Consider the following 23,436-nt stretch of genomic DNA (forward strand, 5'->3'; position numbering starts at 1 on the left):
AAAAAAGCAAAACTAAACCCATCTTTGTTTATATTTCATGTTCTGGTTCTCAGTATAGGTACATAGCTAAATATGGATGACAAAACCTTGCTTGTAGTTCCAAGCAGTTGCGTAGCAGAAATACAGGAATACCCCACATTAACGTACGCAATGGGTCCAGAATGAGTACGTAAACCGAAAATGTACTTAAAAGTGAAGCACTACCATTTTTCACTTATCGATGCATGTACTGAACTGCAATCATTATATACGGGCATAACTGATGTAAATAACTGACGGCAGCGAAAACAGTACGTACTGTACGCAAGTTTGTCGTTGGAAACTGATCGGGCGGTGGCATCACGCTGTTAAGTGTCCGTTCTTGCGAAGCGAGCGTACGTAAACGGGAATGGTGCTACTGTAAATATGTCCATACTCGCGAGTGTCCATAAAGTGAAGGTCCGTATAGCGGGGTATTCCTGTAGAAAGTACATATTGAGGACACAACATAAGCATCCATTCTTATAAAAAACCCACCACGATAGACACATACCATTAGGTCAGTAGTTATTGGGGGGAGGGTCTGTCTGCAGTGAAAAGCCTGTTACTCAGAACAATCAAACACAATCCTGACTGACAGTTAAAAAAAAAAAAAAGGCTATGATTCTCTATGGTCACTGAGTGGCATCACTTTGTCCCTTGGCACCTCTGTGGCAGAAACCCTTTAATTGTGCATTGGACATAGGGATGGAATCCTCTCCTTTTTTACATTTTGTTTTTAAGTGTGGTCCCCTGGTGGTCATTAATGATCCGATTCCTTTTTCCCTGATATCTTTTCATTTTTCCGATCTCCTCCAGGTTTTTGTTTTTGTTTTGCTTTGCAGAGAATTATCATAGAATAGAATCATAGAAAAAAGTGATCCAATCACTTTTAACTTGAAAGAACTGTAAAGGAGAAATCAGTAGCTTTGATAGCTGTTTCCCTCTCTAAGCACATAGAAAGCCTTTCTGCATGAGGCAAGTAGCAAAAATTAGGGAAGGGCCGTAGCTCAGTGGCAGAGCATCTGGTTTGCCTGCAGTAAGTCCCTAATTCAATCCCTGGCATCTCGAGATAAGGCTGGAGAGATCTCTGCCTGAAGCCCTGGAGAGCTGCTGCCAGTTAGTGTAGACAGTACTGGGCTAGATGAACCCATAGTCTGACTCGGTATAAGGCAGCTTCCTACGTTCTTATGAAGAATGGAATCCTACCGTTCTGCTTATTACAGTAATGGTTATATGTGTTGCTGAGTATATGTGTTAACACATCAAAATACATATAGAAAGCAGTGTTCAATAGGCCACAGTAACCTATGCTTGCCCATGAAAGAACATATCAAGTTATTTTTTGAATTAAATTTCTGTCCTGCCCTTCTTCCCAGAAGGAGCCCATTTAATTTAAATAAGCAGATCAGGGAACTTGCTATGTGATTGTAGGCTAATTTGCGTTTCTTGTTTGAAATACGAAACTGATGTATTTTATAAACCTGGTAGTGATTTAATAAAAACAAGGAATTTTAATTATGGAGAATGCAGTAGCGAGTGACCAAAACAAAACACCGAAAAATAAATACCACACTATGCACGGGGAGTGAGAAATCATGGATGTGCTAACTTCCTGTCCAGGAGAGATGGTCGACCCCCCCGCCCTTCCAGAGGTTGTGCAGCAATTTGTAGAATGTGGGTTGTCTCCTTTTTGGAACTTTGCCCTGGACCACATTCACACCATACATTTATTCCTCTTTAAACAGGCATGCCTTCCCGCCCCCCCCCAAAAAATCCTGGGATGTGTAGTTTGTGAAAGGTGCTGAGAGTTGTTCCTCTCACAGAGCTATGAGTTCCAGAGTTCTCTGGGAAGAGGGACTGACTGTTAAACTGCTCTAACAATTGTAGCTCTGTGAAAGGGAATAGGGGTCTCTTAACAACTCTCAGCACCTTCCACAAACTACACTTCCCAGGATTCTGTGGGGGAAGCCATTCCTGTTTAAAGTGGAATAAATGTGTGGTGTGAATGTGGCTCTGGTGATCTTCGATGGCCTTGCAAAAGTCCACTTTACTCTCTTGAATTTTAGAACCCACCTGGGCAGGGGTTCGGTGGAATCCAGGCTTCCTGGCCGCATGCCGCTCGACAGGATGTGGGCTGTAAGAAGGGGAATGCTGCTCATCATTAGTTCACCAGCGTTTTGGTGCTATAAACGTGTGATGAGCCAGTTCAGTTTCTTCCCGCCACCAGTATTTCCCATTCTTCTCTGGTTGCTATGTCATCATGCGGTGTGAAGGCGTCTCCTTTCTCACAACATGCTGTGTGGTGCTTCTGCAGAGCTATCATTGCAGAAGCTGCATTCCTTGGCTGCCATATTGTTTCCTTGAGAAACAGTGGGTTGGTACAAGACGTAAGTGTTTTCATTCTGGCCACTTGTTGGGATCTACCCTAGTGTATTAGCAAGTTTGTCAGTATCGGGAGACTACGCTCTTGGACAGTGAGAATGCAAACTGACTTGCTGGAAGCTACAAACAAGTTGTGTTGCTTCACTACACTTGTTCTAGGGGGAAAAAACATTTTGTGAACGACACACAGGAATACCCCACTATATGGACCTTCATTTTTCGGACACTTGTGAGTACGGACATATTTACAGTAGCACCATTCCCGTTTACGTACGCTCGCTTCGCAAGAACGGACACTTAACGGCATGACGCCACCGCCCAATCAGTTTCCAACGACAAACTTTTTCTTAAAATAAGGCCTACTGTGTTTATTTTAGTTATAAATGCGTTATTTACATCAGTTATGCCCGTATATGACGATTGCAGTGCAGTATATGCATCGATAAGTGAAAAAAGGTACTGCTTCACTTTAAGTACATTTTCGGTTTACGTCCTCATTCTGGACCCATTGCGTACATTGAATGAATGAATAACTTTATTGCGGTCATAGACCAGCATACAAATACACATCTTCAAAATAGACAATTTTCAATAAAAATCCACGGAGGGCACTTAAAAGAAAATTCAAGTTAAAACCAGATCTAAGTCTTAAACTAATTACATTATTATCAAAGTCCTTCTGCAGAGCATGGCAGCAGCACAAAAGCTGGCTACCTTAGCTGATATTTGAGGTGTTAGATCAGATAAAAAGAATTCAACATAAAAGGCCTCATCTCTGCCAGGTATATTTTGTAGGATAGGAGTGATTAAAACAGATCGAAGGTCACGATAAAAGGTGCAATGTAATAAAACGTGACCCATTGCGTACATTAATGCGGGGTATTCCTGTAAATCAGCCTTTCCCAACCAGTGTGCCTCTAGATGTTGTTGGACCACAACTACCATCAGCCTCAGCCAGCATTGCCAATGGCTGAGGCTGATGGGAGTTGTGATCCAACTGCTGTAAATCAAAGGGCGGACCACTCTTAATAATGGTTAGGAAACAAGTTCATTTTAACCTGAATGATTGCGAAGTGAATTGTGATACTGTAAGCCAGTGGTTCCCAACCTGGGGGCCGGGACCCCCAGGGGGGCCGCGAAGTAATCCAGAGGGGGCCATGAACAGGTAAAAAGAAATGATTTATTAATTTTTTTTAAAAAAAGTCTTCACTTCCTCTACACTGCTTTCCACTGGCGCTGCAGATGACACCACCCCCTTGCTCCAAATGAGAGGGGAGGCCTTTTGCTGAAGCGCCAGAGCATCTTTCAGGTGCACTAAGGGCAGGCATCTGCCTATAAAATACATGGCAGATGCCAAAGGAGGCTGAGGATGGGGCTACCAGGAAGAAGAGGGGATTACTATCACTGATTCCCATCTCCTTGCACTGCTGCTACTGACAACGCCCTTACTTAGAATGAGAGGAGAGGGGTTTTTGTGAAGCAAAAAGAAGCAAGGCTGCAAAGAAAAGCTGCTTTCCCCTTTCCTTCCTGGCAGCCAGCCTGCCTCCCTGGGGGGAGGGGGTCACAAAAAATTTTCAGCTTATAAAGGGGGTCCCATGCTCATAAAGGTTAGGAACCACTGCTGTAAGCTAATAGTCACCTTCACCCCTTGTGTACTGTGGCTTTGTGTTATGTTGGTGTAGCTCAAAAAAAGCTGGTGAATGGAATCACATCACAATTAACTAACTTATATTATGGTTTTACAATGCAAGGCACAATCAGTCCACTGGGTATATTGCTTTAAGTATTGTAAGAGCTTGCATCTTTAGGCAAGGTTTAATAACACAAATTATTAGTTGCTATAGTGGTTAATCACATTATCAAAAGAGCAATTTTAACATGAGGAGGAATGGAGCCTAACGACCTTCATAGCTGAGCACACACGTGAATCCAGGTTTTCTTCTTTCTACATTACCATGCTGGATCTGATGGTGTCAGAAGTGTAAGGTGAGCTCATAACATGGGTGTCAATATACAGGAATTTAAAAGCCTTGTGGCCCTATATTTGCATATAAAAGTCTTGTGACAATGACCTACTTTGTGGTGATGACCTACTTTTGGGCCATGTGTGCGTAAGGCAGCCTTTCCCAACCTGTAGTCCAAACGCATCTGAAGGGCTCCTGCTCACATCAGCCCTAGAATGCATGGGCAATGATCAGGGTGATAGGAGTCGTAGTCCACAAACATCTGGATGGCAACAGTTTAATGAAAAACTTTATTTGCAATGTCTGTAAGTCATGGCTGGGGAAATCAATGGTCCTAGGTAGCTGCAACGCAACTCCCATCATCCCTGACCATTGGCCACGCCAGCTGGTGCTGATGGGAGTTGTAGTCCAGTACCATGTGGAGGGCCCGCAAGATCCATGCTATAACAATCTTTTCATTATTTTTCACCTTTTACATCTCACAGCCTTTATCATTGCCCACAACAGGGCCCCACACAAGGACTCCTGTGTAAGAAAGAGGAGTTGAGTTGTAGGTAACTAGATTTTCTTACAGGACAACTGTAAAGAGGTTGATGTGGTCTGAGACTATTAAAGAAAAAAAGGGGAGCCACACATGATATTATCTTGCTTTATTTCTTGAAAAAATATATATACTTATCAATACTTATTGATAACACATGTTCTCTGTTGTAAATACAAAGAAACTGATCTGCGCACTTCTTCCTGGGCTGCATTTTGCTCACCAGACTGCTCATTATCACTAAATGGGGGCACTGTAACCTGCTCCCTCATCTCCATTATGTCCTCCACAAAATCACCCCTAGATTCACATACGTTGTGCAGAACAACACATGCAGACACAACAGACACCAAGTTCTCCTCTGCCACAGGAACTCGTTCAGAAATTCTTCTCCACCTTTTTTTTAATCTGTCGAAAGCTCTTTCAATTACATTATGACACCTATTGAAAACAATGTTGTAATTCATCTTCCGTTCATCCAGATGATCACTATAGGGCTTCATGAGCCATGTGCGCATGGGATAGGCAGCATCTGCTAACACCAGTGGCGGTATTTGAACACCATTGAGGGTGATGGTGGGGTTCCCTGGAACAAAAACACCAGCATCCATTGCTTTGCAAAGGGCAGAGTTCATGAACACAAAGGCATCATGGGTCTTTCCACTCCATCCTATCTCCACATCAATGAACCGACCAGTGTGATCTGTAGCGCCCTGAAGATGTATAGAAAAAAAACCCTTGTGGTTTATGTAATCTGCTGCCTGCCCCATCGGAGCGATTATTGGTATGTGACAACTGCCCACTGCAGCAATGCAATGGGGGAAACCCATTTTTTCAAATCCATCCATAATCTGTATGGAGAAAAAAGGAGAAAAAATTATAAACATGCCCCACAGTTGAGTGTGTAGGTGCATTTACAGTGAACAACACATTGATCTTATGAAAACACTGCTGTAGGTACTTATCAAACTAGTACTTTTTACATACTCGGGAGCTATGCAGCATCAAAAAGGCAAACTTCCACCATGCAAGCAATGTGTTTGTGTCAGGTTTTTGATTTTTGTGAATTCTCCGGATATCTGGAAATGCTGCGCCACTGTTAGTGCTAGAAAGGGTGGGCTGGCATATTGAGAGGTGCACTAAGGGGTATTGGGAAATTGGGTTCCAGGTTATAGTTTGAAGGCACATGAGGCCACCACCTTGCTGAAGCTAAAGCAAGTTTGGGCCTGGATGGGAGACTGCTTGGGAACCACATGTATGCTGCCTTGGGTTCTATGATGAAAGAAAGGCGGGGTATAAATATAAGAAATAATAAATAAAATCAGAGGGTGCATAAAGTAAGGGTGGATAGAGATTGTTTAGTTCCTGCTGTTGCAACATCTGCAAAAGCAGAACAAAGAAATCACACTTTACAGTATGAAAATAAAAAATGGGATGGTTTTGGAAGTGAGAATTGGGCAGAAGTTAAACAAAGCACAGTTTTGTAATGTAATTCCACCAACAGGGTGGAGGGTGGTTGAAAGTGTGGCTACAGTCTCCTTTTGCGATCTCTATTAAAGCAGAACTATTAAATACTGCAGTTTATCAGCGTAAGAACAAAGGTGAGGGATGAGGAATGAGTGTCAACATTTAGAACCACCTCCTTTATAAAGGACAGTGGAGGGGATAATACTGGCTTTATATTTTGTTCTTGACAATAACAAAAAGGCAGTATAAGTTTTACATAAATATTGAGCTAATTTTGCACTGAAAAGGTAGGGGTTAGAGGCATCATGACATACCCACATAGTCATTGGCCACATTCATATTTATTCCACTTTAAACAGACATGGCTTTCCTGCTGCTTTAACCAGTCATAGCTCCCCCAAAGAATCCTAGGAAGTGTAGTTTGTGAAGGGTGCTGAGAGGAGACCCCTATTCCCCCCACAGAGCTACAGTTCCCCAAGTGCTTTAACTATTAGTCCATCTTCCCAGGGAACTCTGGGAATTGCAGCTCTGTAAGGAGAACAGGGATCTCCTAACAACTCTAAATATCCTTAGCAAACTACACCTCCCTGGATTCTTTGGGGAAGCTATGACTGTTTAAAGCGGCATAATAGTGGAATAAATGTATGGTCATTATTAATGTGGCCATTATTAATGTGGCCATTATGTTCCCAATGCAGACTTATCAGGAGAACATTGTACAGGTTTCTACTACTCAATTCCTATAATGAAGCATTAATTAATAACATAACAAAAACCTAGCACAAATTACAAAGGCAAACACAAAAAAGAGTTTGAGAGGGAACTGTTGTAGCAGAAGTTTGAAATAGCACTCAGCAACTTGCTCCTCAAATTCTGATGTTTGTGTGTGTGCGTTGGGTGGGGATGGAGTGGGTTACTGTGAGGCTGCCTCTCATCCCAACCAATACATAAAGAGCAGTATTTTGAAATTTTCTAGGAATCTTGGGTGTGAGGCTGCCTTTGAAATTAAAAAGTTATGCCACTGCAGCTGCAGAATTCATAATGCTTCATTAGAAGGAGAGAGATTCAGAAGGTAGCTATTTCAATTCAGTGTCCTCCAACTGAGCCTGCATTGGCTCTATTAATAAAGTTTTGAAATGGCATGCAGTCTCTTATCCCCAACAAATCACATTGTTTGATTCTGGTTGTGAAAAGATATTGTGCAGTTCTGCAAGGATACCACATTTGCAAATACAGACATTAGAACACCAGACGTCTCACTCATAACCACCACTCCATTCCCACACCTTCCCAGCCCCCCATCTGTTTTGTTGTGTGTTAAATGTGCTACATCAGTTTTGCTCTAACATAAGTTGCAAAAGTGGACATTTTTTTTATTTTTTTATTTATAGAAAAAAGAGAACAGTACAATTTTTATCCTGTAAAACCCCTCTCTCCATCACCACCCAGTCTCTTCAAACATTTTACATAGAGGAGAGGATTATGATTATCCTTGACTAATATTCAAATTCCAAGAGATACAAATACATACTTATAAGATCTTCAAGAAAACCGCAAGTGGATTATGCCTCCTGGGGAGAGCTACCATATTAAGCTAAGTTTACAAACTCAATAAAATTACAACCAATTAACTGAGAAAGTGTTGCTTTTCCCCCCCTATCCGCGAACCATACATAGTTTGTGTCAGTTTTTCCAGGAGTGCTAATTGGACATTGGAGCATCTCTCCCACCCACCCCTTACAGTAGCAGTAGACTGCAAACAGTGCTCTTATGAACTTCTGCTCAATTCAAGAGGTGGGACTGGAGGCTGCCTATTAACAACCAAACCAACCCCCATCCAAGCACACACAAAAACCAAAACTGGAAAAACAAGTAGTGAACTGCTCTTTACAATTGGATTTCCACAATTAGGATGGAGAGGGATTGGAAACAGATGCTGCAGTGTCCACTACTGTAATCTGTGTTTGAAAAGAACTTCGAAATAGCGCACTTTAAAAAAAAAGAGGGGGGGGGAAGGTTGGTGAAGTTTAAAACAGAAGCACACCGCATGCTATCCAACATCTGGTTTGTGTGGGTGTGGCTTTAAGAGGCAAAATCCCATCCTAACCCTGCCAGAATGGGACGTAAGTACGCTAGAAATGGATTGCCACAACCAGGACCGGTAGGGGTGACAAAACAATTTAGAAAAACAAACAAAACTCACCTTGTGGTAACTCCCAAGGGTCACTACACGGGCGAGCAGGTAGTGCTCTATTGCAAGACAAACCTCTCTCACTATCTCCCCAGCAGTAGAACGTCCGACGTTGAAGAGGGTGGCTACTTGGCGGTAAGATTCAGCGTTGGACAGCCACCACACCGCGATGGCCACTCGCTTCTCCAAGGGGATAGCCTCGCGAAAAACCGTATCCTGACGTTCAAGGTGCGGCTTCAGCTGTTCAGCAACGTGGAACAAAGTTGCCTTGCTCATCCGGAACTTCTCCTTCCAAGTAGGCTCATCCCATTGCAGGAGAACTTCATCCTCCCACCACCGCGCTGTGCGCTGCTTAACCCAAAGGTTGCGGTCCCTGCGTATGCTGTGGAAGTAAGAAGAGGCTGCCAGGCTAGTCACGATTGTCGTGTGCCCCCCTCGCACCCCATGCAGCATTCGCCTTCGCAGCTGCGCAATTAGTTTAAGCTGGAGGGAACGCCTCTGCTTTCTTCTTCTCAGGGTTTGCAAGAGCAGTCTCCTCTGTTTTATCATCAGTTCCAAAACAGCATTAAGGACCTGGATTTGGGCGACCAGCAGAGCTAAAGTGCTCTGTTCCATCACAGAAGTTCAGGAAAGCACGACACCAAGAAAGAAAGGGGAAAAAAGGGGGGGGGGAAAGGGAAAGAAAATGGCGATGCTTTCAAACCGGAAAAAAAGGAAGTTGCACCGCAAGGGGTCGTGGATCAGGGAAGGGGTGCTTCCTGAATACAGCGTGTGCGGGAAACAAAGAAAGGGGAAAATAACCCGCAAAGGATCATGGTTAAGGAAGTGGAGCTTCCTGTTCCTGTTGCCTGAGAGCGCAACACAAAGAGGAATCTAAATAAAAAGGAGTGGGCGTGCTCGCAGGTATAAAAACATATTCAAGCACGCTGCAGAAGTGGTCAGCAGGAACACCGATTACAATGAATTTTTAATGGTATTTTACTCTCTGAGTAAAGTGGCATAACAATAAACTCAGTGCTTATATGTGCAGACAACTACCGAGGATCAGCAATCCAAAACAATGAGTGGTGCAGGACAGTAACACGTCTTTGATTTTAAAAGGTAGGCGACCGAGCGTGAAAGAGGTATAAACGTTGCTTAGAAACTACAGGGTTAGGCTGCAGTCCAATACATGTCAACTCAGAAGCAAGCTCCGTTGGGTTCAATGGGACCCCAGATAAGTGTGTATTGAATGCAGCCACAAGCGGTATATGAATGGATGAAATTAAACACATACATTTGTACAAAGATGGCATCTGAAAAGAAGGGGGGGAAACACACAAATATAGCAGTCACATCCCAGATGTGTTCCATTGCCTGCTATCAGGGAGACACCCCCCTCTGATAGAGTGGAAAACTGTGTAACACATGCAGTGAAAGCACTAGCTGAAAATCGTATACGCTGAATACAGTAGGTGACAATCATATGTAACGTATCCCCTGAAAATTGAAAATCCAGCCTATGCAACCCTTTCCATACTTTTTCATATTTCAGACAACAATTCTCTCGAGCAAAACCCGATCTGCTGCTCTTACAGTATTGTCAGCTACTGTCCTACAACCCTAGCCACCACCCTTCCCTCTGTCATTCACTACTAGCCTTCCGTCTTTCAAGAACGGCCACCCGGGATAGGCGCCTTCAGCACTAATATGTTGAGAGGAAAGTGTTAATTTCAGGCACCGCCTCCTTGAGGGCGGAGCTGTACGGAACTCCATGGCACCGCTGCAGCTATTACTGAGTAAGTCTCGGGACCCTTGGGGTGGAGGAGGAACTGGGGACTTTTAATGGGTTAAACGCTGGAAGCCGAAATTCCTTGGTTCACTAATGGTGAATACTCAGAGTTGCAAAAGCGCAAATCAGTTAACCCCATCACCATGCTTTGGCCATAGTCAGGCATGGATTCCCCTACTCCTTCAGTGTATATACTCTTATGATTAAAATGTGGTTAAGGTGTTGGGAGACCAGGGTTCGAATCTCCACATAGCCATGAAGCTGCCTCTCAGCCTCATGAAAACCCTATTCATAGGGTCGCCATAAGTCAGAATCGACTTGAGGGCAGTACATTTACATTTTTAACCTACGTTTCTTGTCTATGAGTACAGAACCAAGGATCAGTGATTATTCCTCATTACTTAAACTGGCAGAAGACAGATGTGTGTGATTTTTGTGTCTGCTGTTCAACTGACTTAACTTTAACGCATTTAACCTTTTGCACAACGGTAACTTCTTTCGCAGATGACTTTTTGCAGCGCAGTTCTGTTCATGCTTATTCGGAAGTGTGTTCTGCCGTTCAGGGCAGTCTTCCAGAGCCTCATGTGAATGGTGGGCAGGCCCAGAGGCAAAATCGGGTGAAGCAATGAACATAAATTTTACTTTTCTATAAGCAGCTGAATTTCTATACATGCTCGCACTGTGCTTGCTGGCCTCCATCCAGGAAAACAAGAAGCATTATCTGAGTTCAAAGAGACATTCTAGCCAGGCAAAAACAGTGGTGGAGGATGTGAAGAAAGGCCAATGAAGGGTGTGGCCTAGGGGGAGAGGATGGGGTATGTGTGTGTCCTGGGGAGAGTCCCAAGGCCTGGAAAAGCCAATTTGGTCCTTGGACCTGAGGCTTCCCAACCCTGCTCTAGACCCTTGCGGATTAGCTTCCATTTATTTCACTGTTTTGAGTGGACTGTAGCAGTACTGAAGTGTTCTAATAGAATGTATAGGTGAGTTGCTGTTTTTTTAAACGGGATTTTTATTATCTAGTCTCAAAATGAGCATATTTTCAAAATTGTATTTCCATACATACATTTTTATATTACAATAGTCATTTTCTTTCATATTTTGTTGAGCATCAAGGTGACATCTTCAGTCCCATCCAAGTCATGTCTGTAGGCTCCAGTCTCATCAGGATGAACACCCTGTTTCGCCAACACCTTTTGACATTCCTGGACCACCCCAAATGCTCCATCCATGCCTCCTGTGCTGTGTTTGCTGGACACAACAAATGGTCCAAAGTTAAAAATATTAAGGGTCCTAAGGATTCAGCTCGGGCCCGTGTCTTCCAGAAGCTTGCTATGTCAATCCGGTTGGCTGTAAAAGGTACAGTTGTGACATTTCTACTGCTGTTTTCCAATGATAATGGTGATTTCTAGGAATCTAGGAAGGTTGAATTTGGTGCTTGCCTGGACTTGCAGGAGACACATAGCTAGGCTTCCATGTTTTCCTTGTCGTATGGTAAGGGTGCCACTGCTCTCTCCCCATTCTTGGAGCAGCAAAGCTAGGCAATGGTCATGCCCACAGTCCCTGTTACCCAGCTCCAAGGTATGGAAATAGGATGGGGATAGTTTGGCCACAGGGTTGCAGAGGCAGCTAGAGCACCTTCTCCACATAGCAGATCCTGAACCTGAAAGCTCCCCTCCTCCCTCTGTGTAGGAAACAGTTGCGGGTACTTCCTTGGCTGTGCAGCAGCCAAATCAGCAAGGCACCTCTTTCTCCTTTTTCATCTCCAAATGTGGAGCAGGAGATCGTTCTTAATCTCACACAGTGGCACAATGTGATATGAGTGATAAGAGGAGGGGCAGGTCCCAGGCAGCCACATTTTTCGGCTTGGCTATCCAGGCCAGGGCAGAATTGTGGGCCCTGGCACGCAGCCCTTGTGGCAACCCTCATCAATTTAGTTCTTCAGTTCCAGTCTGGAAAGACAGCTTGGCTTAGAGTGTTGGACTTAAACTGGGGAGACCCGGTTTCTGCAAATCCTCACTCGACCATAAGGCTCACTAGGTGTCCTTGGCCCATCCACATTTCATACTATAGTTGCCATCTTGCAGCCCAGGGATTGGACAGAGCCCACTTAAATCTTCCACTAAAGCAGAAGTCAAGACAGGCACAGCTCTTCCTCATTTGATTTGAGGAGGGCGTTGGATAGGGGAGAACACTCCTTCCTCATCCTCCTGGATCTCTCAGCGGCTTTCGATACCATTGACCACGGTATCCTTCTGGATCGCCTGGGGGGAATGGGAATTGGGGGCACTGTTTTACGGTGGTTCCGTTCCTATCTCTCCGAGAGGCACCAGAGACTGGCATTGGGAGAGGAGGTTTCAGACCCTTGGCCTCTTAATTGTGGTGTGCCACAGGGCTCTATCCTCTCTCCCATGCTATTTAACAACTATGTAAAGCCGCTGGGGGCCATCATCAGGAGATTTGGGCTGCAGTGCCACCAATATGCGGATGACACTCAGCTCTATCTCTCATTCAAGTGCGCACCGGAGTTGGCTGTGGATACTATTTCCAAGTGCCTGGAGTCCGTAAGTTAATGGATGGGAGGTAACAGGCTGAAGCTGAATCCCGACAAGACCGAGGTACTGCTTGTGGGAGATAAGAGAACGGTAGGAGATATTGACCTGGTGCTGAATGGGGTTAGATTGCCCCTGAAAGACCAGGTTCGCAGCCTCGGGGTCATTCTTGACTCCCAGCTGTCCATGGAGGCTCAGGTGTCAGCAGTGAGCCGGGCAGCTTGGTATCAATTACATCTGATACAGAGGCTGCGACCCTACCTTCCGGTCCATCTACTCCCACGGGTGGTGCATGCCCTGGTCTCCTCTCGCTTAGACTACTGTAATGCGCTCTACGTTGGGCTACCCTTGAAGACGGTTCGGAAATTACAACTGGTACATAATGCGGCGGCACGGTTGATTAAGAACAGCCGCCGCCGGGATCACATCACTCCAGTGCTAAAAGACCTGCACTGGCTACCAGTTGTTTACCGAGCCCAATTCAAGGTGTTGGTGTTAACCTTTAAAGCCCTATACGGTGTCGGTCCAGTTTATCTAAAGGAGCGCCTCCAGCATCACCAAATATGCCGCCTGACGAGATCAGCCTCACAAGACCTTCTCTCGGTCCCGCCAGCTAAAACAGCTAGGCTGGTGCGGACCAGAGAGAGGGCATTTTCGGTTGTGGCCCCCACCCTCTGGAACTCTCTGCCATATGAACTTCGCCATGCCCCCTCGTTGGTAAGCTTCCGCCAAGGACTAAAAACTTGGTTGTTTCAGCGGGCATACAAGATTTCTCAATAGTCTTAGTTTACATTGTACAGTTGGGGGTTGGGTGACCAATTGAAAATTGTTATTAATATTGTATTATATGTGTTTTAATTTTAATTATGTACGCCGCCTAGAGTGGCCATTCATACGGCCAGATAGGCGGCCTAAAACTAAAATTTTATTATTTTATTATTATTATTATCCATTCTCTGCAATCCTGTCATCTGCCTCCTTGCTGTGATGAGCACATTGCCAGAGAAAGAAAGTGGCTAGGAGACTCAGAGCGAGCATACGGAACCTGTAGCCCTCCAGATGTTACTAGACTACAACTCCCATAATCCTTGAGGCCCATTGGCCATGCTGGCAGGGGCTGATGGGAGTTTTATTCCCCAAAACATCTGGAGAGCCTCCGGTTCCTCATCCCTGCCCTGGAAAGAAAGGATGGTTAGAGCTATGGCTACTGTGGCTCTGACACCGTGGAAGATTTAAAAGGCTGGATCTAGCGTCTGAGTTGTGAGCTTACTCTACAGGCTTGTTGTGAGGATAAGATGGAAAGAGGGGGGAAAGTGCATCTAAGCACATCCGAAAAGCCCTGCTTAATCAGGCCAAAAGGTCCATCTAGTGTAGTATAGCGGACTTGCTAACCACATGTTTCTGGGGAAGCCCAGAAGTACGGCATGAAGGCAATAACCCTCATCCCATGTTTGCCTGTAGCAAATTATGTGCAGAGACAGACTGCATCTGAACATTTTATTTATTTATTTATTTATTTATTACATTTATATACTGTCCCATAGCCGAAGCTCTCTGGGCGGTTTACAGCAATTAAAAACATTAAAAACAAATATACAAATTTTAAAACACAAAAAACAATTTAAGAACACAACTTTAAAATTTTTAAAAACAATTTAAAAACACATGCTAAAATGCCTGGGAAAGTCTTGACCTGGCTCTGAAAGGTAACAGTGTTGGCACCAGGCGCCCCTCATCACAGGAATCATTCCAATGGAACATAGATGTTCCATTTGGATACCCATAATAGATCTACTCCTCATGATCCACTTTTAAAGCCACCTAAGCTGGTCCCCCCCCCCATCCTGTGATGGCAAAGGCCATAAATTATGTATTATGTGGACATAGAAAGCTGCCTTATACTGAGGTCATACCTCAGTACCGCCTGCACCAGGGGTGGTCAACCATGACCCTAGGGCTTATCCTGATTTCAAAAACCTTCTGCGAGTGATCAATTCAGACTTCTAGCAAGAGCAATCTGGAATTTCCCTGGCAGCCCACTGGGTGGGGAGAAAGGGAGTGGGGAGAGAGAAAAAGGGGTGGCAGAATAAAAGGAAGAAAAAGAGGATAGCTCTGTGCATTATTAGCATGTTGCCCCCAACAGATCACCTCCAAAAGAATGTGTGGACCTGATCTACACTGACGAGCAACAGTTGTTGTAGGTTTCATACAGGAGTATCCCAATCCTACCTGGAGATATGAGGGATTGAACCTGGAACCTTCTGCATGCAAAACATGTGCTCCACCACTGAGCTATGCCCCTGCACATACCTTTTTAGAGGAATTCTGGGGGACAAATCTTATTGTTAGTATTGGGTAGCTGAACTGAACATACACCTCCAGCTGCCTCCCCTCCCTCATGCTGAATTTTTGATTGCAAACCCTTCAGGGCAGAAAGTCTCTTATGTTACTCTGTTGAGTGCAATGCATGTTGATGATGCTATATAAAGAAAGACACACAACAATCTACTGTCTCTTCTGGCATGTCTTTGGCAGAAGGAGGACCCAACCCAGAGTTGAACAGTAACTTAGCCAACATTATTGAACAATGTCGGAGCAAGAGCATGCCGAAATCTTCCATTGAAGCAGCAGTCGCTGGCGGGGTATGTTTCTGAGATGATTGAAACCAGTATGCAGATGTGGCCACCACCACTTTTTTTGTGAGAGAGGGGTGTCCAGCCAGCATGGCGAATGGACTGCAGGGGTGATGCGAGTTGTAGTCAAGCCTTTTAAGAGCACAAGAGAAGCCCTGCTGGGTCAGACAACAAGCCTATCCAACCCTGTGGGAAGCCCACAAGCAGGGTAGTAGCCTTCTCCTGCTCTTGTTTCCCAGCAACTGGTCCTCAGAGGCATCCTTTTAGGTAGGTATGGGGAACCTTTGGCCCTCCAGATATTGCTGAACTACAACTCCCATTATCCCTGGCCATTGGCTATGCTTGTTAGGGCTAATGGGAGTTGTAATTCTGTAACATCTGGAGGGCCAAAGGTTCCCCACACCTGCTTTTAAGAAAGTGTTCCTCAACCCAAGGCCAAAATAAGATAATGTCACTTGGAAATAAAGTGTTTTCTATACCCCCATATCATAAAATATCAGGGCTGTGTGCAAGATAAAACATAAAACACTATTAGCATGGTCAGTATTGGTAATAATAATAATAATAAATAATAATAAAATTTTATTTCTAGGCCGCCTATCTGGCCGAATTAACGGCCACTCTAGGCAGCGTACATAGACTAAAATATAACATAGAGTAAAATATAACATATAATACAAAACAACAATAAGTATACTCAATGCAAACCTACCCCCATCATACAAAAATTTAAACTAAATTAGACAGAGGTCTCGAATGCCTGCCTAAAAAACCATGTTTTCAGTTCTCGGCGGAAGCCTGTCAGGGAGGGGGCATGGCGGAGATCATAAGGAAGAGAGTTCTGTCTGTAGCAAAACAAGGTATTTTACCTGCCAAGGTTCCTGCTTATCTGATGGATGTAGTAGAAAAGCACAAGAATGCTCTCAGGAAAATATTGTGCTCACCCTTCTGAGGAAGAAGACTTTTCACTGGATCAATTGACATGCCCACAGAAGAACTAAAAGATCCACGTATTGAGATAGGAGAGGTGGCTATCATAGTACAACAAATATACTTGAAATTCTGGTACATGTTGTTCCCCAGTTAAAGAGCATTGCAGTCAATACTGCCTGAGCCACATTGACTTTTGCAACTTCTACATCTATTCCCAATTCATATTTGCTTCAGTGTCTAGACCTGATTGGCTAGTGGTGTGATTGCCTCTCTGTCCCTAATACTCCCACCTCTAAGTTCAATTGCAGGAGAATAGTTTCCAGGTAGACTGCCAGGAGGGAGTGCACAGGTTATGGTGAGAGGCGGGATAAGGATAACAGGGTGGCCTGACTGGGTGTTGCCTCTGCTCTTACCTACGAGAGGGACCAAGCCCATGCATCAGAAGAAAATGTGTAGGAAAAACTATTTCCCATCTTCCACCCAAAACAAACAACAGCTGTAGGAAAAGCAGGAATGCAGAAAGTTGCAGGATTGGGACCAAGGAGGCAAAAGGAGAAAAGGCTTGGGAATATGGGGAAAGCCTTGGCAAATGGAGTTTGAAATAAAAACATTGCAGTTTGTTGTACACAAGTCTTCCTACTTCAGAATATAAAAATTCTGCCACAGGATTTTGTGGGCCTAGCACACTGTTGATTGGGCTCTGCTGCACTTGCAAAAGATACAAATTTGCATATACTTTATGCCATATGCAAATTTGATCCCTCTTGCAGGTGTGGGTAGAGGACTCAAAAACATCTGGCTATACACAAGTAAAAAGATGTCTCACAAACAGAATGACAACAGGAAACGTTATCCCCATAATTATATTTCCACACTAGAAAAAAGGCTTATTTGATTTCTGTCTACCATGCAGCTGTTAAAGTCATAAGAGCCCTGCTCTTCCACAGTAACAACTCCAAATAACTCATTAAAACAGCATTTGGGCAACTTGATATATTTTTAAATAACTTTAAAAATGAACATCTGTCACTATAAATATAACATCACCTCTTTTTGCCTCTGAAAGTTATGAGACATTAGAAATTGAAACAAAAAGCCAGGAAAGCAGGCATTCCTCAACCTTCTATGCTTTGGTTGCTGGAACAACAAAATACTCTTGAGCATGTAGTTTCACATTTTAAAACTCACTGTTTTTGCTCACTTCCTGCCTTGGAACAGTGGCCCCTCTCAGCCTAAGTTACTCACATGGCAATTGTGAAAATATACAAAGAGGTATAAAATGGCTGCAAAAGGGGACAATGCCTGCATCATAGCCATCAAATTGTGGTTCCTTCAGTGATGCGCCTTTGTACTATAAAGGGATATGTTTTTTCTCCCCCAACCCCCATAACAAATTAATAAATTCCAAGACTTCAGTCTTAATCAGGCATGATTATTGCATGTTTATGTAGGTTTCAAGATTAAGGTTTCATTCATGTTTATGTATATGAATATTTATGTATTTCGCTTTGTAAATTAATTTAATATGTTTTTTATTGTACCTTGTGTATTCTATTGTAAACTGCTTTGAGGTCAGATAGTAAGCGATCTATACATGAAAATAATAATAATAATATTAAAAGAGTACAAACAATCATTAAATTGGCTGGCTAATCAAAAAATTAAAAGGGGAAAATTAAATGGCTGCAAAGGCTTCTGGGCATATAAAGGTCTTCAAGAGACACCTGATAGTCAAAAGCAAGGATGCCTGCCGAATCTCTGCTGGAAAAGTGTTTCCATAGGATGGGACTGGTAACATTACATGCCTTTCTAATGAGGCCAGTTGGACGTCTGCAACACAGTGGAAAGCTAATGCAGCGCAGCCTGCCTTGATGTTTTTTTCACCTCTAGACTCCTGAGTGAGGGAGCAGGCAGGAGTGGAATCTGGGTTCTGGCACATGCAGGCCTTGCTCTCTGGCCACATGTGCCAAAACCCACTCTCTGTGCCACTTGTGGCATCCATGTTGCAGTCTGGCCATTCATGACTTACGTTATTACCCCTTTGGGGACAGTGACAGGTGTCAGTTAATTTTTTTAACTTCCTGCTTCCCATAAAACATTGCAAAAGTGATTTAACAATAAAAACATCAACATTAATTGCTTCAACCTGCCTTGAGTCCATAGGATAGAGTGGGGCATAAATATAATAAACACGTAACTAGAATCTAGTCTCCCAGCAAACCTTTACCTTTCTCTTGCATGCCACTAAGAATCCAGAGAATACTCATCCTCTTCTCTGCCAGCTGGTGTAGTGTACCTGGAAGACCAGGGTTCAAATACCCACTCAGCTATGAAGCACTGAGTGACTCTGGGCCAGTCACCATCTCTTGTTGTGATGATAAAATGGGGAAACCATGTACACTGCCTTGTGCTGCATGGAGGGAAGATGGGATATAAATGTAATAATAAGTACCCCAATAACAATGTAGAAATATGCACTCTCTCTAGCAGCCCAGCAAGAAGGCAGAGAACACAAAATATAGATATGACATAGGAAGCTGTCTTATTGAATCTGACCGTTGGTCCACCTAGCTCAGTACTGTCTACACTGACTGGCAGTGGCTCTTCAGGATTTCGAGCAGGGAGTCTTTCCCAGACCTACCTGAAGATGCTGGGGATTGAACCTGCAACCTTGTGCATGTTCTACTACTGAGCTGTGGCCCTTCCCCAATGAAAGTATTGGAGGCTGTATTACAGTTTAGGGGTGGCTAGTGTTCCTAGGCATAGTCACACTGATTATGGAGAGAGGATTTGCCCCACTTACATTTGTAGCTGAGAATGGATTTTTGTAATTTTTTTTTTTAAATCCTGAACCCAAAGTTTTGATCAGATTCCAAGTGAACACAAGGCACTTTAAAGACCACTTAAAAGCACAGAAAGAGAGAACAAATCTCAAGGTGCTGAAAAATATTTAATAGTAGCAAACTGGTTTCAGCTACTATGTTTTCTTCAGGGGGTTTCTATAAAAGACAAACATATTTACATATCAGTAATATGAGAAAAAAATGCAAACATTATAGTATGAACATGTACTGATATCCGTGAAAATAACCTAAACTCACATCTTTATATTTACAAAAAGTACTTATGGAATCAACCTAAATAATACATATTTATGAATATCTAAAAATATCTAAATATATACTTGCCCAAATACCTAGAAAAGATCAACTTCAGTGACTGAAGTGCAGTAAAATAGGTATCTCACAGAAAAAGAGCAAATAACTACTCTTCTGATAAAAAGCACAGCTTTTGCCAATTTTTTTTAAAGCCAAGGACAGTCACCAAATATCCAAACAAATCTATTTGTCTCTTGTAGAAAGCCTCTGAGGAATGCCTTTTGGCTGAAACACATTGGGCTGCTAATAATTACTTTCCAGCATCTTGGGATCTGGTCTCTCTTTTTGGCCATTTGTTCTGTGGATGCTTCTTGGCTGATTTTGTATTGCGTGTGTGTATGTCTGTGGGTCCCCTCAAAATGCAACTTACTGTTCTTTTTAAAAAAACTTTATTTTGGCAGGACAAAACCAAATCCTCTTACCTGCTCTATGGAGTGCGAGGACCTGGTGGCTGTGCCCTACTTATTGAATTGTTGACCGACAATACAAAAAGGTCCTTCCATGAAATCCGACATCTTCTGAACCAGCATGGGTTAGTTAAGGAGATAGGGGGCAGCAACTGGTTTGCATGGGATGGTGTGCAATGGTTGGCAGGGACTTACTGAGTTAGAAGAGAGGATATGGGTTTTCTGGCTGCTTATTGGGCTGGATTAGGGAAGGGGGGACCCCATGGTCCTCCAGATGTCGTTGGACAACTCCCATAATCCTTCATCTTTGGCCATGCTAGCTGGGGCTGATGGGAGTTGAAGTTCAGCAACATCTGGAGCACTACAAGTTTCCCATCCTCAAGCTAGAGCATAGAGTATTATTTTCCCAGCTTCCTATTGGGTAGGGAAAGCATGCATTGTCTTGGGGATGCTGGGTACTAGTGGGCAAAACGGGGTTGCAGCTGAGAGGCAAGACTTTGGGATACATTCAGGGTAGTGGTTGGACTCCATAGGGTAGTGTGGCAATAGGGCAACCTTCCCCAACCTCATGTCCTGCAGATGCTTTGGACTACAACTCCATCAGCCCTAGCCAGAACAGTTGTGTGGGGGGGGGGGGGCTGATGGGAGTTGTAGTCCAAAACATCCAGAGGGCACCAGGTTTGGGAAGACTACAGTAGAGTGTGGCAGGGTTTTTTGAGATTCTTTCTGTGGGGGTGGGGGCAAGGGAGAGGACTGTAATCTAGTAAGTTGAAGGTGGGACCTTAAAATACTGGGCTCTCTGGAAGGAAGTGACATTGAAAGAAATTTGGTAATCTGTGTGTGATACAGGACTGAGACATGTATGCAAGGCATGGTTTCTCTGGGAGGAAAATGAGGCACCTTAGCAAATCATGTTCCTGCTGTGGTTCTAGTTTCACTTATAGAACTTATGGCTTGTCTGTGTGTTGTGTTTTTTTGGAGTCTGATTCCTAGATCTTGTGGTCCTCTACCATTTAATGTTCATGCTGGGGGGGGGGGGATTGCCGCTCTCCATTTGGTTCCCTGCAGGGGACTCCTTGTTGATGGGGCTCAACATAGTTTTGAGAAGAAGGGCGTTGTTGCAGTGAGCAGGGAGGACCGGTCTGGCAGCCCTGTCAGCTTGGACCGGGCACTTGAGTTGGCTATCGAAGCTGGAGCTGAAGATGTCCAGGAAGAGGAAGACGAGGATGAGAAGGCAATGCTGAAGGTGAGGTGCAGGCTATTCAGTGTAGGTTTAATACCACTGCATTCCGTGTTGGAGTTGGGTTATACCCAATAGCTCTAACCTAAAAAATGATTTCCCTTTCCAAGAACATAGGAGCCCTTACTTCCAACCCACTGTCTCCTATTGTGACCCACTACACCTCAGTGAGTGTATTTTGTGGGATTGCTACAGAAATGCAGAATTCCAGCATCTGCCACAGGATGCAGCATCCTGAGAAGCATACTTAAAGCATGTCATTGTTGCATCTGGAGTCATGGCGAAGGGGAGGGAATTATGCAGAGCACTGAAACCTGTTCATCCTCTGCTATTTCATTTTCTGCATATCTTTGAAAAGAAATCTGCAGGGACCCGTGAAATGTCTCTACCTGATATACTTGATCTGCACAATGTTTTGGTCATAGTACTTGGCCCTCCTTGGTGCAGAATTTGAATATATGCTGAGAGCAGAATACACAATGCTGTGGATGGAGGAGTCTTTGTGGATGGAGGAGGGCTCTTGTGTGTTCATTCTCTGTGGAAGAGCACATTACCTAGGAGCCCTTAACTCTTTCCCCTCCCCCTCCCATATTTCAAGCCTGGTAGAGCAGGACTCATTTGTGCAATGCAATGGTGCCACAACTGGCCTCCCATCTCTCTCTATATATATAGCAGGAAAGGAGAGGGGTGGGGTGACAGAGAGAAATGGAGTTTGTTGTATGTGTCTGCCCACCATTGGCTGTAGCCCAACTGATATTTTCTGTGGCTCAATAGTTCTTTGTTAAAAACAAGAACTGTTCCCACCCCATACTAGATCCTCTTCCTCTTCCATACAACACTGACATCCCTCCCTTTCTGTAGATATCCCAGAATTCCTTCTTCTCAAGTCTCCAACATTGCTCTGTAGACCCCTCTCAGAGTGCCCAGGAGCTCGTTTTCCCAGCCCTCCCCAACACCAATAAACTGAAACAACCTTCATTCTTGGAGCGAACACTTCAGTATTTGTTGTATTTGCTTTCTAGTCCGTGAAGGATTCATGGCTAAATTCCTTCCTTCCTTCTGCCCAGTTTATTTGCGCTGTGCCCACCTTGCGCCAGGTCCATGAAAAGCTGGAGTTGCTGGGCCTCTGTTCGCTCTCTGCTGGCCTGGAGTTCATTCCAACTGTCAGCACCCAGTTATCCGACGAGGAGATGGATCGGGCAGCACAGCTCCTAGAGGCGCTCCGGGACTATCTGGATGTCATTCGGGTGTATGACAACATTGCATAGATTGCCTAGCGTACCTCACTGAGACCCCCCCCTTTCGAATGGGAGCTGCAGAAGACTTCTATAAGCAGTGCCCTGTTGGCAGCCTTGCTGTGATGTCAAATCTAGAATGCCTTTTCTAACAGTTAAAGTTGGCAGCCATGGACGATGGAGGTGTCTACTCCCCCCCCATTGGACTTTTCTCTCATAATGGTTCTTTACCTGAAGGCAGGCCCACACTGTGCACGTTTTAATGGGCTGTCAAGCGGGTGTGGACAAGGGGTGAATGTTCTGGCAAGTTTGGACTCTGGCCCTGCAGCATTAACTACAGAGGCCTGCAACCCCATCCCTTCTGGAAGCTGCAGTGTTTCCTGTTGGAGTACAAGCACTGAAGTCAGGCTGACATACTTTCACTCTTATTAATGACCCAGAAATAGCAAATGCATTGAGAGTATTCCTGAGCCAGTGGTGGCATAGTTATTGAATGTCTCACTGCCCCTTTTTGACTTTACCCCCAACAAGTGGGGCATCAGCTTCTCGCATTTTCCCTCAGGCACTTTTGAAGTGGGTGCGATTGCTCGGCAACCTAGCAAGTGCACAAACCTTTGATAACATCGTACGCTTTGTCAGACGCTCCCTTGGAAATTCATACTACGTGCAAACAGTTTGAGGGGAAAAACAGATGTCATGTTTTAAGTGTGGTGGAAGCTGTTTGAAAGCACACATATTTTCTGCTGTGAGACATTTGTTATCGGAGGTAGCAAATGCGTTCAACAGGTCATGATTCATCCTGAGCGCTGCCTGCCATTTTGAGTGAACTAATTAAAGTTTGTGTTTGCTGTAGTCCTTTTCTTTCTGGCTCTGTTGCTTAGAACAGAAATATGAATAAGGAATCTTGACTGCAAATTAGTAAGAGAAGGGTTGAAGCTCTCCTG

General features: G+C 44.1%; 2 protein-coding genes across 5 annotated transcripts; one reads left to right on the plus strand and one right to left on the minus strand.

Moving 5' to 3' along the window:
* Positions 1 to 5,002: 5,002 nt before the first annotated feature.
* On the minus strand, positions 5,003 to 9,435 carry LOC133366007 (uncharacterized). Its single transcript, XM_061588616.1, has 2 exons — positions 8,579 to 9,435; positions 5,003 to 5,759 (listed from the first exon to the last, which is right to left on the minus strand). The coding sequence occupies exons 1-2, from the start codon at positions 9,179 to 9,181 to the stop codon at positions 5,046 to 5,048; spliced, it is 1,317 nt and encodes a 438-aa protein (XP_061444600.1). The 5' UTR covers positions 9,182 to 9,435; the 3' UTR covers positions 5,003 to 5,045.
* On the plus strand, positions 9,354 to 23,344 carry LOC133366009 (translational activator of cytochrome c oxidase 1). 4 transcript variants are annotated; one of them, XM_061588621.1, is made up of 7 exons: positions 9,354 to 9,667; positions 10,101 to 10,344; positions 11,451 to 11,693; positions 15,422 to 15,528; positions 20,012 to 20,103; positions 21,116 to 21,263; positions 22,325 to 23,344. In XM_061588621.1, exons 2-7 carry the CDS (start codon positions 10,320 to 10,322, stop codon positions 22,523 to 22,525), a joined length of 816 nt encoding a protein of 271 aa, XP_061444605.1. In that variant the 5' UTR covers positions 9,354 to 9,667; positions 10,101 to 10,319; the 3' UTR covers positions 22,526 to 23,344. The 4 variants fall into 4 exon arrangements, with proteins under 4 accessions (XP_061444605.1, XP_061444603.1, XP_061444602.1 ...); XM_061588619.1 differs by having other exon boundaries at positions 9,355 to 9,667; positions 21,086 to 21,263; XM_061588618.1 differs by having other exon boundaries at positions 9,359 to 9,667; positions 20,012 to 20,142; positions 21,086 to 21,263.
* The last annotated feature ends 92 nt before the right edge of the window (positions 23,345 to 23,436 follow it).

The sequence above is a fragment of the Rhineura floridana genome, chromosome 11, assembly GCF_030035675.1.
Source record: "Rhineura floridana isolate rRhiFlo1 chromosome 11, rRhiFlo1.hap2, whole genome shotgun sequence".
NCBI lineage: Eukaryota > Metazoa > Chordata > Lepidosauria > Squamata > Rhineuridae > Rhineura > Rhineura floridana.

Coding starts and splice junctions, on each gene's coding strand:
- LOC133366007 (XM_061588616.1), bottom strand. CDS start 9,181: ATGGAACAGAGCACTTTAGCTCTGCTGGTCGCCCAAATCCAGGTCCTT. Junction 5,760..8,578: donor CCCTTGGGAGTTACCACAAG/GTGAGTTTTGTT, acceptor TTCTCCATACAG/ATTATGGATGGATTTGAAAA.
- LOC133366009 (XM_061588618.1), top strand. CDS start 10,320: ATGGCACCGCTGCAGCTATTACTGA. Junction 11,694..15,421: donor AATCCGGTTGGCTGTAAAAG/GTACAGTTGTGA, acceptor TGTCTTTGGCAG/AAGGAGGACCCAACCCAGAG. Junction 20,143..21,085: donor CATCTTCTGAACCAGCATGG/GTTAGTTAAGGA, acceptor GGTTCCCTGCAG/GGGACTCCTTGTTGATGGGG.